Below are 16,655 nucleotides of genomic sequence, written 5' to 3' on the forward strand. Positions count from 1 at the left end.
CACCCCCAACACGCCCCTGGCACACCTGACTGTGATCTCACTGCAGGTTCATGAAAACACTTCCTCGTGTGTTAAACAGTGTAGCTGAGTGACAACAGGTGGAGCAGACGCAGGCGTTCACATGCAAACTAGTGATTAAACACATTCATATCTACCTGTGAGAATGAGACTGATGCACCCATTTCTATAATGACATGTATAACACAGAACGTATCTATAGTTATAAATCTGAAGAAAACAGTGCACATGTATAATTCTGTCTTTGTGTCAACACATGGTTTGTCTTGATGTTGGTTTATAGGTGACATAAATAACTCTAAGGTGTTTTAATATTATATACCTTTTCATTAGCTTTCTTACCTGAGAAATTGTGTCTTTGGCTGCACTCACACAGGTTTCATTCAGCCAGCAAAGGTTTAAAATAAATGTTTGATTAGTAGCAGCTTCTTCCTGTAAAAGCCCAACACATCAATTAAAATCAGTCTGACCTTTTCCTGCTGCCTGATGGATGAGCGGCATCACATCAAGCTAATTCCACCTTAAAGACAGTCAAGCTTCACAGCAGAGCCTGTCAGACTGTACTGAGGGGAGAAAACCCGGTCATTATCTGGTGGTGAAATGTCACCTGTGACACCTGGAGGAGACCTGCTGCTCTAATGTCAGACTTTTCATAAATCTGACCTGAGACCAGTCCTGTTGGTCTGGATTCAGTCAACATGTTGGTTAAACTGGTCTTACTGGTGACTCCTGTCGTTCTGTCAGGTTGACTCAGACTGAGCAGCAGTAGCTGAATCACTTCACTCTTTATCACTTTTCTTCTTCTTCCTGCTCTTTGTTCACATCTCTACAGGAAGTGTTTAAAGACAAGTCAAGGTTTCTTTCAGTTATCCAACAGTGAGATCTTACACACCATTGTGTCTTAGTGACGGCTGTGCAGTAACAGAAACTCGACTGTGAACTCCTCTTCTCTAAAGACTTCATAGAAATGAGTTTTCATTCAACACACTAAAGATTTGTGTGCATGATGGGAGGTGACGCTGCTTGGAGTGAAAACTACTCTGATCTTCCACCTGGTTTCTCATAACATGTGTCCAATAGGATTCTTAAAGGACCAGTCCACTGGTTTTCCATAGTCAGCCCAGTAATTCTTTGTTACATTACTGACAAAGCTGGAGCTGGGATTTTTAAATGTGTTTTTCCTTCCAGGAGCTCGTTGGTTTCAGGAGTAGGTGGAGGTTTCCTCCTCCAACATTATCTCTCACTCACACTCCATCCACCTTCTTCTCACACTAATTCCACGGTGATTCATCACATTTAATTTGCATGAACACATAACTCACTTCTCTCTGTGTGTCTGTTTTACATGTCTTTTTATTTTAAAGTGTACCAGCAGGTTCTTCTATCAATAAAGATGGATCAATAACATGATCAGAGCAGATGCAGTTTCAGTGGTAACTGAGTGTGTAGAAACTGTTTACAACAGAAACTGTTTGTTTTGTTTGATCTTGTCATCTCGAACTTCAACCACTGCGCCCACTAACCACTGCGCCCACTAAGCACTGCGCCCACTAACCACTGCGCCCACTAACCACTGCACCCACTAAGCACTGCGCCCACTAACCACTGCGCCCACTAACCACTGCGCCCACTAAGCACTGCGCCCACTAACCACTGTACTTGCTAACCACTGTACTTACTAACCACTGCGCCCACTAAGCACTGCGCCCACTAAGCACTGCGCCCACTAAGCACTGCGCCCACTAACCACTGCGCCCACTAAGCACTGCGCCCACTAAGCACTGCGCCCACTAACCACTGTACTTTCTAACTACTGTACTTACTAACCACTGCGCCCACTAACCACTGCGCCCACTAAGCACTGCACCCACTAAGCACTGCGCCCACTAAGCACTGCGCCCACTAACCACTGCGCCCACTAAGCACTGCGCCCACTAACCACTGTACTTGCTAACCACTGTACTTACTAACCACTGCGCCCACTAACCACTGCACCCACTAACCACTGCACCCACTAACCACTGCGCCCACTAAGCACTGCACCCACTAACCACTGCGCCCACTAACCACTGCACCCACTAACCACTGTACTTACTAACCACTGCACCCACTAACCACTGTACTTACTAACCACTGCGCCCACTAACCACTGCGCCCACTAACCACTGCACCCACTAAGCACTGCACCCACTAAGCACTGCGCCCACTAACCACTGCACCTACTAAGCACTGCACCTACTAACCACTGCGCCCACTAACCACTGCACCCACTAACCACTTCGTGTTACTTCGTTTAAGCCAAACCTACGCCTTTTTCTTGACAAGTTGATGCATATCAAGATGTCTGAGGTGTTTGTTGCCTTTTCTTTTTGTCGAAAGATTTTCAATCTTCCTGTCATGATGATCAGTTTGTCTTTGGAAGACAAATAAAGAAACACAAACTCAACCTCAACATGTCGTTGGAGATTTGAGCCTCTGCTTGGCTCATCAGAGAAAGTTTCCAGGTTTTTATTTTGTTTTTTTTGTCATTCATGTTTAATATGTAACAGTGTGGTCACATGATGATCAGCTGATGTGTTTTCTGTCATCTGATACCAAAAGTCCTGAACATCTACATGTTTTCTGTATTCTCTGTTACACAGACTTCAGTAATCAAATAAATTAGGTCCAAACAATATTTAATATAAAATAACGCTCATTAAAAACAAACATGATCATGTTTCAGTCTGATGCTTCATCTTTTGCAGAAACAGTTTGTCTCTTAAACAGAGATGAAACAAACACAGTTGTGCTTCCAGTTGAAACTTCCTGTAGGTTTACTGTCTGGTTGTGTTGGTAGTTATATAACATGTTATTGTTGGTGGTTCAGACCTTCAGTCTGTGTTGAGCTTCATAATGAACCTGAGAGTCTCAACACTCCAGATGTTAATGAGCCGTTTGTTATTAGCATTTGTGAGAGGAAGCAGCAGAAATGTTCTTTTATCCTCATTCATAATGGACGTATGTTTCATACATTATTCATCACAGATCTGCACATGGAGAATTTAAATCACATTTAAAACAGTTTTCAATAATCTGTTGAAGAAATATAAAACAGTTTTTATTAAAATCCTGTTTTACAACGATAAAAAGCTGATGGACACATTTAAATAATAGAATCTATAATTATACACACACACACACACACACAGATCCAGTCACACATTTGATTTGTTTTCTAATCAGAGACTGAAGCATCAGCTGATCTGCATTAAACATATTAAATACATCACAACTGTCGATTATAAACTATGCTCATCTCTTATCAGTGAGGTCACATGTACTGTGGTCTCTTTTTACATAAACTAAATATATAAAACAAACTAGAAAAGGTTACATTTTCTGAAGGAAATTAAAGTGTGCTCTCTTCCAGTGAAAACTGTAGATCTAAACAATGTAAGAGGTGTAAATGTCTGCATGTGAGATGTTGTAAAGGAGTTGAAGTGTAATCAATCCATACAAGATAATCAAGGCAACGATGATGTGAGAGACAGACATATAATCTGATATAAAGGACAAGAAAAGCTGCTGTATCATTAACATTCAAACATCATCACATTTCAAATGTCTGATGAGAATCTTTAACCGGCAGCGTCAATTTCTGATTATATTTTAATGTTTCGCTTGTTACATTTTGCTGTTATGTTGTAAAAACTTCAGTGTTTTACAGGTCTGAAGGAGTTCAAAGGTCAAACGTTATTAGTAGAATATAAAAAACAAAGAAAAAAGTGGTGTAATCATGAATGAATGTCTTCGTTTTAAAGTTTCACTGAGATTTTTCTGATCAGAAAACACTGAAGAAGTTGTTGGTGAAGGTTTGTTTTCTGAAGGAGGCTTTTATTTCTTTATTTATTTTATTTGTTTGTAGGAGGTGTGAGGACATTAATGTGTAATCACATAACTTTGAACTACTGCCATCAGGAGAACAAAGAACAAACAGATTTATTATGTTGGAACAGAGGAAACAGTGAATGATGATTTATACCGAATGTAATTATACAAATGTGAACAGTGAACCGTCTCCTCATCCTCTATCTTTCCATCCGTCTCTTTCAGTCTCTTCCTCTTCCTGTTGAACATCGTCACCTGTTTTTCTTTGAACACAAACAAGTTTACAGTTGAATCAAAAGTACATCTCACTTTACAGGAAGCTGTTGATATTTACTGAAGTATCTGAATCAATCAATCGATCGATTGATCACATGATCTCTGAACAAAACACACTGAGCTCATAATTATCTCATGTTCATATCCTATTATAGTAAATATTGAAAATATTGGTTATTAGTTTGATTCAACCACCAACATGAAGATTTTTCAACAAACTAACAAAATAACCTGCAGTTAAATGTTTTTTACACTGACGCTGCAAGATTGTTGATTTCCTCCCGATATGAAGTCTCATCGTTGTTTGTAATCCGGCCGACGATGGTGGTGTCATTCCAGCTTCACCACAGGTTGTCTCCATGTCGGGGGCTGCAGTCGTGGGTGTACAGCGTGAACAGGAGGGGGCTGAGCACACTGCCCTGGGGGGCTCCGGTGTTCAGTACCAAACTGTCTGGGGTCTGTTTGTGAGGAAGTCCAATATCCAGTTGCAGAGTGTGGTACTCAAGCCCAGAGGGCAGTTTTCAGTCAGTTTCATGGGGAGATCGTGTTGAATGCTGAGCTGAAATCACCAACAACATTCTGTTGTTGTTCTCCGGGAGAAAGACTGAGTGGAGGGCAGTGGAGAAGGCCTCCTCTGTGGGTCTGTTGGTTCTGAGAGCAAACTGGTGAGGGTCCAGGCTGGCTGGGATGTTGTTCTTTATGTGTTGTAGAACCAGTTTCTCAAAATACTTCATCAGAATGGGGGTGAGAGCCACAGGGCGGAACTCATTTAGACTAGACACAGCAGACTTAGCAGGTACAGGGACGATGGTGGCTGTCTTGAAGCAGGCGGGAACAATCTCCTATGACAGTGATATGTTAATGGGGCGTATTTATAGTAGACTATATGAGGGGGGACGAAGGGGGACGCCATCCCCCTTGTTAGCAAAATGACCAAAACCCGTCCCCCTTGTCAACCTGCTCAAAAGCTGCTCTGTGCTTTGTCTCGTAGCGGCGCTTCACATTTAATAATCGCCATGATCTCGGAACATATGAGGAGGATTGAACATGTAACAGTCCATTCTGGATTAAAAGCTCTGTTTCCGCTGTCTACGTTTCTCTTTTTAGAGCACGCCATGTGAAATCCTTTCTCCGACTCATCTCCGCTCTCCCTGTGTGTGTGTTCCTCACTCACGGACTCGGCTCGCGGGCCGCTAAGCCGGCGCCGTAAAGGCTCAGTATTTCTAAGGTAATTAGTGGGATATTTAAAATACAAATGAAATAAGACCCTGGTGTTTTCCTCTTAGGCCTTCCCTCCAAGGAATTGCATTTCCCTGCATCACACTACAAACTTGTTGAGAAGCTCCTTTTAATTGCTCGAAAGTGTTAGCCTCTGGTACCGAGAGCTTTTCAACGCGCTCCCCCATGAAAGATTACCGGCTACCTTAAAAGGAAAAGATGAGCTGTTTCTGAAGGTTTGGTCACCTTTTTACCTGCAGACTTAAAAAACTCAAATCTTATACATGTATAAAAAACTATATTATTGAACATATTTAAAACAGTTAATAAACGAAACAGGAATCACTTTGAATCAGAATCAACTTCACTGATTATAGAAGGAGTCCGACTGCAGCTGATAGTGAACTAACAAGAAGATTAAAGGACATTTAACTAAAGACAGAGAATCAAAAACACAATCATCAGAAAAATCATCACTCTGTTAACGAACTCTTAACTGTTGCTATAGAAACCGTTGACATCAGTTTCTGTTAGAAGACAGTTTTTTTATTATTTATTATTTATATTTAAGAAAGAACATTTTTAAAAATATATGGGAAAAAAATAACATCCTACGCAGACTACGAGGACTGTGGATTTTTTCTTCCGATCTGATTGGTCGGTGACTGAACATCTGTCTCTGATTGGTCGGTCAGTTGTGGGCGTGTCATCTGACGTCACTTCCTGTGTCCGAAAGGATCATAAGAAGATTGTCCGGCTCGTTCGTCTCCTCCAGACTGAAGAACGTGACCCACCATCCTGTAGGATCAATACATCAGCCAGTACATATATCGATACATCATCAGTGTGTGTAGTGTGTAGTTTCCACTGTGTGTGACGTGAACTTTGCTCCTGAAGCACAAACAAAACCAAGTCAACTGAAACATGATCTGAATATTAGTCTTTTATTTTGATAATTATTATTGATTAATTGATGACTGACCTGTTTGTGGAGTCGAGGTCGGTTTTATTCGGCTGCTGCAGAATCTCCTCTGACCTGCTGAGATAAAACCTGTTTGACCTCTGACCTCGCATGTTTTATTTTCCACCTCTCTGTTCTGTTTACAGTCTGAACTCACAACCGAGTGAATGGACGTGATCTTTTAATTCAGTTTTTTATTCATATTATGATTCATTTGAACACGTTTCACATACTTCATGTATTTATTCACTTTATATTTAATAGATTCAATACAATAATCAGTTTAATAAATGCTGTTTATTGACAGATTTCTACAAACATTAAGAAACATACAGACAGGCTGCAGTCAGAGTTCATGTTGTTATAGACGACATGTAGAAAAACTGAAGGAGAGAAGTCAACTACGACTCCCAAGGTGCATTTCACTAACAAGCATCCAATCACAGAGGTTCACATTCTGAATTATTCTGTGTTCACATTTCAAATGTTTCCTTGATGGAAACTGTCCTGATGATGAAACCAGACTTTAACTTTCTGTTCTGCATTATTTACTACTTGTTTTTTATTAATCAGCTTTTTTCTGTCTCTAAATACTACAATACCCATGAGCCTCGGCTGCCGTTGCCATGGAGAAGAGGCCAGTCAGAGGAGAGAGAGTGGTAGAGAATTCAAACTCTGCATTGAAGTTGGGAACAAAACATGTCGCCATGGTTACTGAATTCACCCAGAATTTAAAAGCAGATTGTTTTCAGTTTAATCTTCAGCTTCCAGCCGCCATCAGCAGAGCACGTGACAGGAAGTGAAGCTCTGGGATTGGGTGTTTCTTGCCGAAATGCACCTTGGGAGTTTTTATGTCCACAGGCGTCTTGTACGTTCGATTTCTTATCAAAGAAGCAGATATTCTCTAACACAGCCGTTCATGTTTCATGCTGATCCAAAGTGTAGAAAAGAGAACATTTTTTATCTTTTGACACAAAATTAGTTTTTTTTCTTGTGAAATAATGAAACGTTTTATCTCCTCGGACCTTTAAAATAAACAAGTTGATCAGTTGTTTGGTTACAGAGTTTTGATTCAGAAAGGTTTGAAGATAAATCATGTGATGGAAGAAGCGTGAACTGATCAGCTGGAGATAAAAACGTCACAATCCGCCGCAGGTACGACGATGATGATGATGATGATGATGATGGCGACTTCAGATTTAACAGCTGCTTCCTGTCATTTCTTCCCGATGCCTAACGGGTCGGTGGTGGCGCCGCCCGCCTTCTGGTCCCCGCCCTGCAGGCTGGAGCCAAGGTTTGCTGTCAGACAGGTGGGGAGGATGCAGCGTTTGACAGGTAAGCTGCTGAGGGCGGAGACCACAGGTGAGACAGGCAAAGATGGTGAGACAGGCAAAGATGGCGCCACAGGTGAGAAAATGTTTTTCAGGCTTTTCAGCAGTCAGGCAGTTCACTTGTAAAAATGTAAAAATGTGCGGATTGTTGGTATTAAATGATCTGTATCGTTGGACGACATATATGTAAAGCAGCGATAGCTACACCTGAGAGGGAAAGCAACACCTGGGGCACGATCAGTCTGAAAATGGTGGGCACCTACGGTTTCCGGGGTGAACGACACGTTTTCTCTCGATTGGTGGGTGTGCCAGAGGTGTTACCCAATCAGCAGGACGTGTATATAAACTCGCCGTATCAGAAAGGCCGTGCGCTTGTGTCCACCGTCTCCGTTTAAATACACATTTTGTCGGGGCTGAACGGGGCCCTGGTGTCAGAGCTTCAGGTTTTACCTGCACAGGTAAATATCTACTGAATATTTTCATGAGGAGAAGAATCTTACTGTGTGTCTAGTGGAAGAGCACGCCTGAAAACAAATAGACGAGTTTGAACCTGATTTCTAACCTGAAACCTGATCAAAGAGTCAGAAATGAATCGACTTACCTGGGAGCAGAGGAACGGGAGCCGTTCATCGTGTTCGATGCGCCGCGACTGAGGAAGAAAATAAAACTTCATGAAACAACATCTAGTATTCTTTATATAGCTGCAGCTGAATTCTCTTCGGTAAAATCTGTGATTTTTCTAATGAAGTTCAGTACCTAACATCAAAAGTAAGAAAATGCCACTTAACACTTAAAGATATAAAGAATATTGCAGATGTGTGTAATGTTTCACATATAGATTTATATATTTATAAAGAGTTCGGTCTGGACCGGCTCTGTAGGAAAAGCACAATGAGATAACTTCTGTTATGAATTGGCGCTAAATAAATAACATTGAATTGAATTTTGTGAACTGACCCTGGGATGTCGCCCAGCGAGTTGTTGACGTTTTGACGAGACTCGAATCTGCAGACGAAACACAAAACAGGACGAGATTGTTTCACCAGATCCGTTTTGTTCAGAATACGGAGACAAAAGTTCAACATGTTTTCTTTCAGTCGCACATTTCATATTGTATTACATCATTATGTCAGATACAAGAGGAATTACAAGACAAGGATCTCATCGTTTCTCATATCTGTCATCGATTCGGAGACAGGCATCATAAAGGTGAGTGTTTTTCTTTTAAATATGTCTTATTTACAGACAAGATTCTGCTAACGACTGTTTGTCTCTCATAACTATCATAATTACTATAATTATGATTTATTTTTCTTCACAATTATGATTCTGATCAAATAATGAGATATATTACAATCTTATCACAAGATTCGGGTCTTATAATTACAACATGATGGTATATATAATATAATGTGATTGTATGATGTAATGTGATTATATGATGTAATGTGATATATGATGTAATGTGATGATGTAACTGCAAGCTTTTTCTCATGTCATGATGTCCGAGAAGATTTTTTCTCATACTTTGAACATGATTTGGATCTTTAGTGATTTTTTTGTAATTATGAGACAGAAAAACATGCCATTATGTTTGAGATCTGTATGTTTTAATAATGTTGTTTTGTTGAATAATCTTTCCTTCAGACTCACCTGGTGGAGTCACTGTTGTTCAGCAGGTGAGGACTCACCTGATCAGCGTGTCTGCAGACAGGAAGCAGAAACATCCTCATAAATCCCCAGCACACAAACTAATAAACCTCCTGACCAGATATTAATATTCAATGTGTTCAAATCTCACGTGGAGTCGTTGATTGAAGGAGGAAGAAGAAAAGCAGACACAGAACTCATCATCATCATCATCATCATCAGGAAGAGCGCGGCAGCCTGAACAGCCTTCATCATCTGATCCCAGCAGACAGACGGACGGAGAGAGGACGTCTGTGGACGGACTGTATTTATACTCGACGCTCGGTTTGTTTCGAGGTCGCAGAATCGGCAGATCTGAGGTCAGATCAAAGGTCAGCGGCGCTTCCTGAGTCCTCTGAAGGTCGGCCGAAGGTCTCTCCGCCTACAGGATGAGTGATGAGGATCCGCAGTGTTGTTTCAACATTGACTCTTTCTGTGATATCAGCAGACTCTGACCTCAGATAAGATGATGTCATCATGACATCAGCACACAGAGCTCGTTCTCGTCTTTGTGATGTTCTTCTCTTCGCTTCGGAAACTTCTCGGTAAAACACAACAGACACACTTCAGAACACGTCGGTGATGAAAAGCACTGTGGCCTTTTGTTGTGACCGGCCCGGGGCACACCTGTGCAGTCATCACCTGCCAGGTGGACGGATTATCTCAGAGGAGAAGCGCTCACTAACACGGATTTAAACACATTTGAGAGAAATAAGCCTTTTGTGTCAGCAGAACAAAGGAGCTGACCGTAGACGACACGCCCCCATCACCATCAACGGGCCTACAGACAGTCAGGTTCAGCTTCGGGGTTCACATCGGCGAAGACCTGACCTGGACCCACCACAAAGACAGCGAGACAGCGGCTCTTCTTCCTCTGCAGCCTGAGGAAGAAGCTTCTGCAGGTGAACCACAGAGTTTTGCACCGTCCTCAAACGTAAGCCTCTACAAAGGGAGGCGAAAACAGCTCAACACGCCACCAGGACAAAGCTGCCATCCACGGAGGACCTCGACACCCGGCCAACAGGATCATCAGAGACCTGTATCCCCCCCCGAGTCTGGTTCTGCTCCAGGTTTCTGCCTCTTAAAGGAAGTCTTTCCTTGCCGCTGTGGCCAAGCGCTTGCTCATGGTGGGATTTCTGGGTCTCTGTAATTAATATTATAAAGAGTTCGGTCTAGACCTGCTCTGTAGGAAAAGTGCAACGAGATCCTGTGGATCAGGACCAGTAACGGGGTCCCACCGTGACCCTTCAGGGCCTCCGTACGAGCCTAAGTTACAAAGCACCATTTCAAAAATCAACATTTGTATGTAAAATGTGTTTCACAGACATTTTTTTAAAAGTAAAAACGTAAGTAAATTTGATGTTTCGCACATTTGATGAATAAAACCGAAGAAGCAGAAAATCACAACCGACAAGATCCTTTATTTTCTTTAACATCTGACAGTTTTATAAGTTAAAGCCTCTGGAACAAACACTGACAGACAAAAACAAAACATTAAGACATCACAACATATTTTCAGCTGAGAGGAAGGAAAACTTTACATTTATCAGCTGAGTTTGTGTCTAAAAACAACAGAATGAGACTCAGTCACATGAGAACTGAAACATCTTCCACTTCCTGAAAATAAAACTGTTCTGCCTTTACTGAAAACTGAAGCAAAATGTTTTTACACACGGATTTGTGTCCAAGAGGCAGAGATAATGTAGCGCGGTTAATCTACCGTCACTGTACAGTGAACAATAAGTCAGGGACATTTATATTAATCACACGGTGTGTAAACAGAATGTGTTTGTGTTCGGACAGATAGTCGATTATCGGAAGTCCTCGGCGGAGAACATGCCCTTGGCCCGGCGCAGGATGGAGTCCTTGGACGCGTCGTACGGATGCTCTTTGGACGGGATCTCCAGCACGGCCGGGATCGACTGCATGTGGCCGTCGATGGCGTGACGGATCATCTCGGCGATAAACTGGTTAATCAGGATGATGCCGATGTCGTTACGCGCCAAGAAGCTCCTGGAGGGAGGAAGATGGAGGAAAAGACTGAGTTTAGTCAGCAGAGAACATAGGAGAAACACCACACCATACTTCATTCAAATTTCTATCAAGTTAACACTCACTTTAATACTGGAAAATGTGCACTTAGTTTAATAAAAGTTAGGATATTTTATGATTTAATAGGAGCTACTGGTGAATTCAGCAGAAAATCCCTAATATAGAAACATTTGCTGATGATTAAAAAATGATCTGGGGAATCAGTTACAGGCAATTAATAACCAAGTAAAACTTAAACATGTTTGACTTTTGTTTGGTGTCAGGGTTAGTTAGTCCCAAATTTGGTCAGAGCACAAAGCACATGCCAGAGAGGCTCAAACTAGGATTACTGACCACAAATACACCTAACAAAATTCCATTCAAATTTATAACAATTTAACATTTCTGTTGATATCGGAAAACGTGAGCTTAGTTTAATACATAGACATTTTATGTAATGATAGGAGCAACGAATAATAGATAAGTAAAACGTTAAATTGTTATTTGTTGAGTGGAGTTTGGTTTTGGGTTAAGCCTTAAATCACTAAAACTAAAACTGGGATTACTGACCCCAAAACACACCAGACAAGACTTCATTCAAATTTCTATTAAGTTAATACGGTTGATGCGGGACAATGGTGATTTTAACATTTACAAAATCATTAATAAAAAGGTTTCATTTGGTATTATTTGCTGTTAACTGGACTAATTATACACAGATTTAACATTTGGCTTCTGGTACTTAAAAATATTTTCAGTTAAGTTCTACAAGGAATTGACTGGTAAGTAAACCGTTTAATTGCTTGACTGTTGAATGGAGTTTGGTTCTAGGTTAAGGATTAACTTAGTTCAGTAACACATTTAATCACAGTAAACAACCTGAGTCCAGAGAGGCTAAAGCAGGAATTACAGACCCAGTTTGTGTTTTATATCTGCTGCTACACCGATTTGACATTTGGGCCCTCGTGATCAAAACAGTTTCAGTCAAGGAAATAAATGAATTAATATCTGAGTAACACTTTAAATAAATCGATTTTTGAACGAAGTTTGGTGCAGAACCCCACAGAACAATCACACCGCGTGTGGGTTCGATGAAGGTTCTCACTTGAAGGTCTCTTCGATCTCCGTGATGCTCGTGTCCTTCTCCACCACCAAGAAATTCGGTTTTCGGTTCTTGTTGAGCTCACCGATCCCACCGAGCAGGAAGCCGGTGCACGTGTCCTCATCACCGATAACGGCGATCAACTTCCCGCGGCCGGCCATCACAGAGTTTCAAATATTAAGATTTAACCGAGAAAAGGAGAAAATAACTCCGCTTCACTGACAGACGCTACAGATCACGTGAGTACGTCAGCTGACCGACACTTCCGCTTTAGGTGAAGACGTCAGCAGTGTGAGCGCGCCCCCTGCTGCTGTGACGCAAACACGTAAAACATCCGGATCCTTTAATCATGTGATTTTGTATTAAACAAATCCAAACAGTTAACTAACGTCCAAGTTAAAAACAGTGACGTCATGTTTAGACCGCAACACGCTGCCTTCAGGTGCGCATTGTAAACCTGGGTTTCAAGTTTCAAAAGTCCTAAATAAAAACGTTTTGGCCGTTAACTTGCTTTGATCAAACAGGAAGTGTTGTTGCTAACACTAGCACTGTTGGGTTTTTTAATTTATAATTTAGCCTATTTATCATTCATTTAAGTTATTAATCTCATTATTACATAACCCCCAAAATTCACAATATTTTTCCAGTTGTGGGTGTAACAGACAGAAAAGAGTTTGTGTCCTTATTGCAGACGCCCAAAATGTATTATTTTGTGTGTCAAACACTTAATCTTTATTATTATAATAATTATTGTTATTACAAATAAACACACACATCTATCATCCACATGTACCTGTGCACATTCACTTCACGAAGTCACCGTTTAGCTGTAACACGCTGCCAAAGTAGAGAAAAAGAAAAATCTAATAAAAATAAATGCAATTAAGAAATGCATGAAATAAAGTAAAAGTGAAAATGCAGTTAAATGGAGCGCGTCATGAAACAAAGTGTATGTTAACGTGTGGTGAAGGACACTTCTTAGTTTTACTGCGCATGTGTTGAAAGGTGTTGTGATTTCCGACAGGCCCTGAACGCCTCGACAGTCATGTGACAGTCACGTGAAAAACCCACAGAAAGACGGAAATGCAGCTGAGCTGCAACTTGTAAAAACAGAAGAAGAAGAATGGTGAGTTCAGGTGTTTTCAGCATTTTCTCTTTGATATAAAGTTATTTAAACTCTCACTGTGACGTTTATGTGACTCGGAGTTTAGTGTTTGTCAGAAATGACTGACACTTAGCCTGTTAGCACTTAGCCTGTTAGCACTTAGCCTGTTAGCACTTAGCCTGTTAGCACTTAGCCTGTTAGCTCTTAGCCTGTTAGCACTTAGCCTGTTAGCTCTTAGCCTGTTAGCTCTTAGCCTGTTAGCACTTAGCCTGTTAGCTCAGTCTGAGCCTGTTTGCAGACGACAGCGGCTCTGACTGCGGGGCTGGAGCGGATCCCGGATCAGCTCGGATACCTGGTCATCAGCGAGGACGGTGTTCTGGCCGTGAGTGTCACCTAACTGAGATAAAACTGCAGACCAAACTCCATTCAACTAATATTGCCTTTAACGCTGGTTAACCTGCATCTCGCATGTCAAAAGACAGGACTGTTTATGAATTGGTAGCAGGAACTGGAGAAGTCAGAATTGCTGGCTGGATCATTTATTTGCCGATGTGATATTTGACCCCTGATGATTAAAAATGTTATCAGTCCAATTCTACAAGGAGATAGAGATAATAATAATAATAATAATAATAATAATAATAATCATCGAGTTTGGTATTAGGGTTAGTTTAGTCACAGTACATTACATTGGAGGCCAAAATTGAGACGATTGACCCCAAAACACAAAACCAAACTCCATTCAAATTTCATCAGTTTGTCTCTCTCATTGAAACTGGAAAATGGAAACTAAGCATTTAGAAAATCCTAAAATATTAACAATATATCAAAAGTTTATTTCAGTCAACTTCTACCAGGAAGTATAAGACACATAAAACTTTAAACTGCTTGATTTTTGAATGGAGTTTGTTTTGTGCCCTGTTCAGAGTTCCTATAATGGATTAATGCCCCATAAACACAAAACCAGACTTCATTCAAATTTATATCAGTTTAGGACAATGGTTAAGACAAATCCCCAAATATTTTGAGTCAGTTTCTATGAGGAATGAATAACTTTGAGCTGCTTGTTTTTTAAACGGTGTTGGAATTATTGTTTTTAAACAAATGGTGAATTCAGCAGTTACAAAATTACTAAAGTTTCATAGGAATTAATAGATAAGAAAATGTTAAATTGATGGAATTTTGAATGGAGTTTGGTGTATAGTATGAAAAACATTTAAATCACATGAAAAATGTGAAGACATTCTCATTTATAAAATATTATAAATATCCTGATAAAGTTTCAGTTTCCATGAGTCCAATCAGACTCTGAGAAAACCATTTTCATCGTGCCGGGACCATCCTGACCTTTGACCTCCGACCCCGTGTTCCCCCTCTTCAGTCTGCAGGTGAGCTGGAGAACGATGAACACACAGCCGGTGTGATGATGCAGATGGTTCGAACGGCGAGTCGATTCAGGTTACCTGGATCAGCTGAGCCGCCCTTCAAACGCATGTCAGGTACCACACACACATTAACACACACACTCTCAGGTAACGACAGTCTGCAGGTGAAATCAGGAACACCTGTACAGCTGTTTATCATCTGATAGTTTCGGTGCGAGCTGCAGAGTTCTGGAGACGTCTGAATATAACGGACTACATGGAACTACCTGCTTCCCACGTGCAGCTGCTCGCCACACACCTGAGGAGGATCTTCAGCACCCGGGTCAGGATGTCTGCACACAGATATTCAGACGTGCAGACGTCTCCAGAACTCTGCAGCTCACAGCGAAACTACCAGGTGATAAACCGCTGTACAGGTGAGAGGAGGACGCTGTCGCTTTAAGGTAAACCCTCTCACCTGGACTGACCTGTGGTCTGTTTTCTGTCCTCAGTGATTCTGGAGGATTTCGTTTACACGGTGACAGTTTCTGGTCAGAAAGTTTTTGTGGTCAAACGTCAGAACAACCAGCAGGAACCAATCAACGTCTAGAGACGACACACAGGAAGTGATGTGGAGGTCAGGTGGTCTGATGATGAAGGTCAGAGGTCATCAGAGCGATCTGCAGCTGGAAGGCGGATGTGTTTCTAACTCTGTTAAACTCAGCTCGTTTGAGTTGCATAAAGCTTTGTACGTTTGAATGTTGTGTGTTTAACCTGTATGACTGTAAATAAAGATTTCAAACTTCAGACTTCAAATCTTTAATGTTTCAGTTTTAAAATGCATTCTTAAATCCAGCTTCAGACAGAACAGATAAATGATCAATAACTTCGACGGCCAGTCGTCCTGCAGCTGTTAAACTTGCTGTCTTCAGTCAGTGACCTGTGACTTGCAAAGGATCTGCTGCTTTACATGAATTTAAAACAGTTTTATAACTAATAACGAACTGTTATTGTAGTCAAAATAATAATTCTTGGCTTTTATTCTGAAGGCCAGGTGTCTCCCACGTGACTCGTGTTGCGTTTCGTGACTGTGACAAACTGATCAATTTATTTTATAACATCCGGAGGACAGGGACTTCCTCGCGGTCCGGTAAAGCACCTGAAGCTGACACTTGGTCTTTCGAAGCCCGTTTTCAGGACTGAAGGTTAAACTGGACGAGTTGTTGAGAACGAGTTGACTGACCAGCCACGAGTCTCTTAACAAGAAACTGTTTTCATTTTGTGACAAAATCTGATTTTGTTAAGTCGTAATGTTAAAAAAAAGTCAATAAAACATAATCTCATAATTATTAATATTCACTTTATAAGCATATCACTGCCGTGGTGCCAAAAACTAAACTAAAAGCTTTTGTCCTTAAAAACAGAACATGTTCTGGTTATTTCTAATCATCCTGATGAAATGTTATAATGTGGAAGGAATCGAGTTAAAATGCTGCTGTAATAACACATTAAAACAACATTGTGCCGTTAGAATAAATCTAATCAGAATAATAATGATCGGTAACTCCAGATGAAATGTTTTTACATATTATTCTCATTATTCCACCTAACAGTCTTTTCTTGTTTCTCGTTATTACGTCAAAACAAGACGAGAAAAAGTTCTTGGTAAACAAATAATGAGAAAAGCTTG

At 40.9% G+C, this 16,655-nt stretch overlaps 3 protein-coding genes across 6 annotated transcripts; 1 reads left to right on the forward strand and 2 right to left on the reverse strand.

Annotated features, from left to right (window-relative positions):
• Positions 1-3,974: 3,974 nt before the first annotated feature.
• On the reverse strand, positions 3,975-9,723 carry zgc:193726 (uncharacterized protein LOC561161 homolog). 4 transcript variants are annotated; one of them, XR_006376713.1, is made up of 7 exons: positions 9,476-9,723; positions 9,328-9,378; positions 8,632-8,679; positions 8,276-8,323; positions 6,365-6,418; positions 4,423-6,180; positions 3,975-4,151 (listed from the first exon to the last, which is right to left on the reverse strand). XR_006376713.1 is itself a non-coding variant. In XM_044185244.1 (6 exons), exons 1-6 carry the CDS (start codon positions 9,577-9,579, stop codon positions 6,099-6,101), a joined length of 387 nt encoding a protein of 128 aa, XP_044041179.1. In that variant the 5' UTR covers positions 9,580-9,723; the 3' UTR covers positions 3,975-6,098. The 4 variants fall into 4 exon arrangements, 3 of the variants coding, with proteins under 3 accessions (XP_044041179.1, XP_044041181.1, XP_044041180.1); XM_044185244.1 differs by having other exon boundaries at positions 3,975-6,180; XM_044185246.1 differs by lacking the exons at positions 3,975-4,151; positions 4,423-6,180; positions 6,365-6,418 and adding an exon at positions 6,622-7,683 and having other exon boundaries at positions 9,476-9,637.
• A 1,041-nt stretch (positions 9,724-10,764) lies between these two features.
• atp6v1f (ATPase H+ transporting V1 subunit F) lies at positions 10,765-12,767 on the reverse strand. The gene is made up of 2 exons (XM_044185248.1): positions 12,500-12,767; positions 10,765-11,376 (listed from the first exon to the last, which is right to left on the reverse strand). Exons 1-2 carry the CDS (start codon positions 12,655-12,657, stop codon positions 11,175-11,177), a joined length of 360 nt encoding a protein of 119 aa, XP_044041183.1. The 5' UTR covers positions 12,658-12,767; the 3' UTR covers positions 10,765-11,174.
• Positions 12,768-12,866: 99 nt separating this feature from the next.
• lamtor4 (late endosomal/lysosomal adaptor, MAPK and MTOR activator 4) lies at positions 12,867-15,772 on the forward strand. The gene is made up of 4 exons (XM_044185249.1): positions 12,867-13,622; positions 13,900-13,983; positions 14,983-15,100; positions 15,478-15,772. Exons 1-4 carry the CDS (start codon positions 13,620-13,622, stop codon positions 15,573-15,575), a joined length of 303 nt encoding a protein of 100 aa, XP_044041184.1. The 5' UTR covers positions 12,867-13,619; the 3' UTR covers positions 15,576-15,772.
• Positions 15,773-16,655: the final 883 nt, after the last annotated feature.

Source organism: Siniperca chuatsi, linkage group LG23 (assembly GCF_020085105.1).
Source record: "Siniperca chuatsi isolate FFG_IHB_CAS linkage group LG23, ASM2008510v1, whole genome shotgun sequence".
NCBI lineage: Eukaryota > Metazoa > Chordata > Actinopteri > Centrarchiformes > Sinipercidae > Siniperca > Siniperca chuatsi.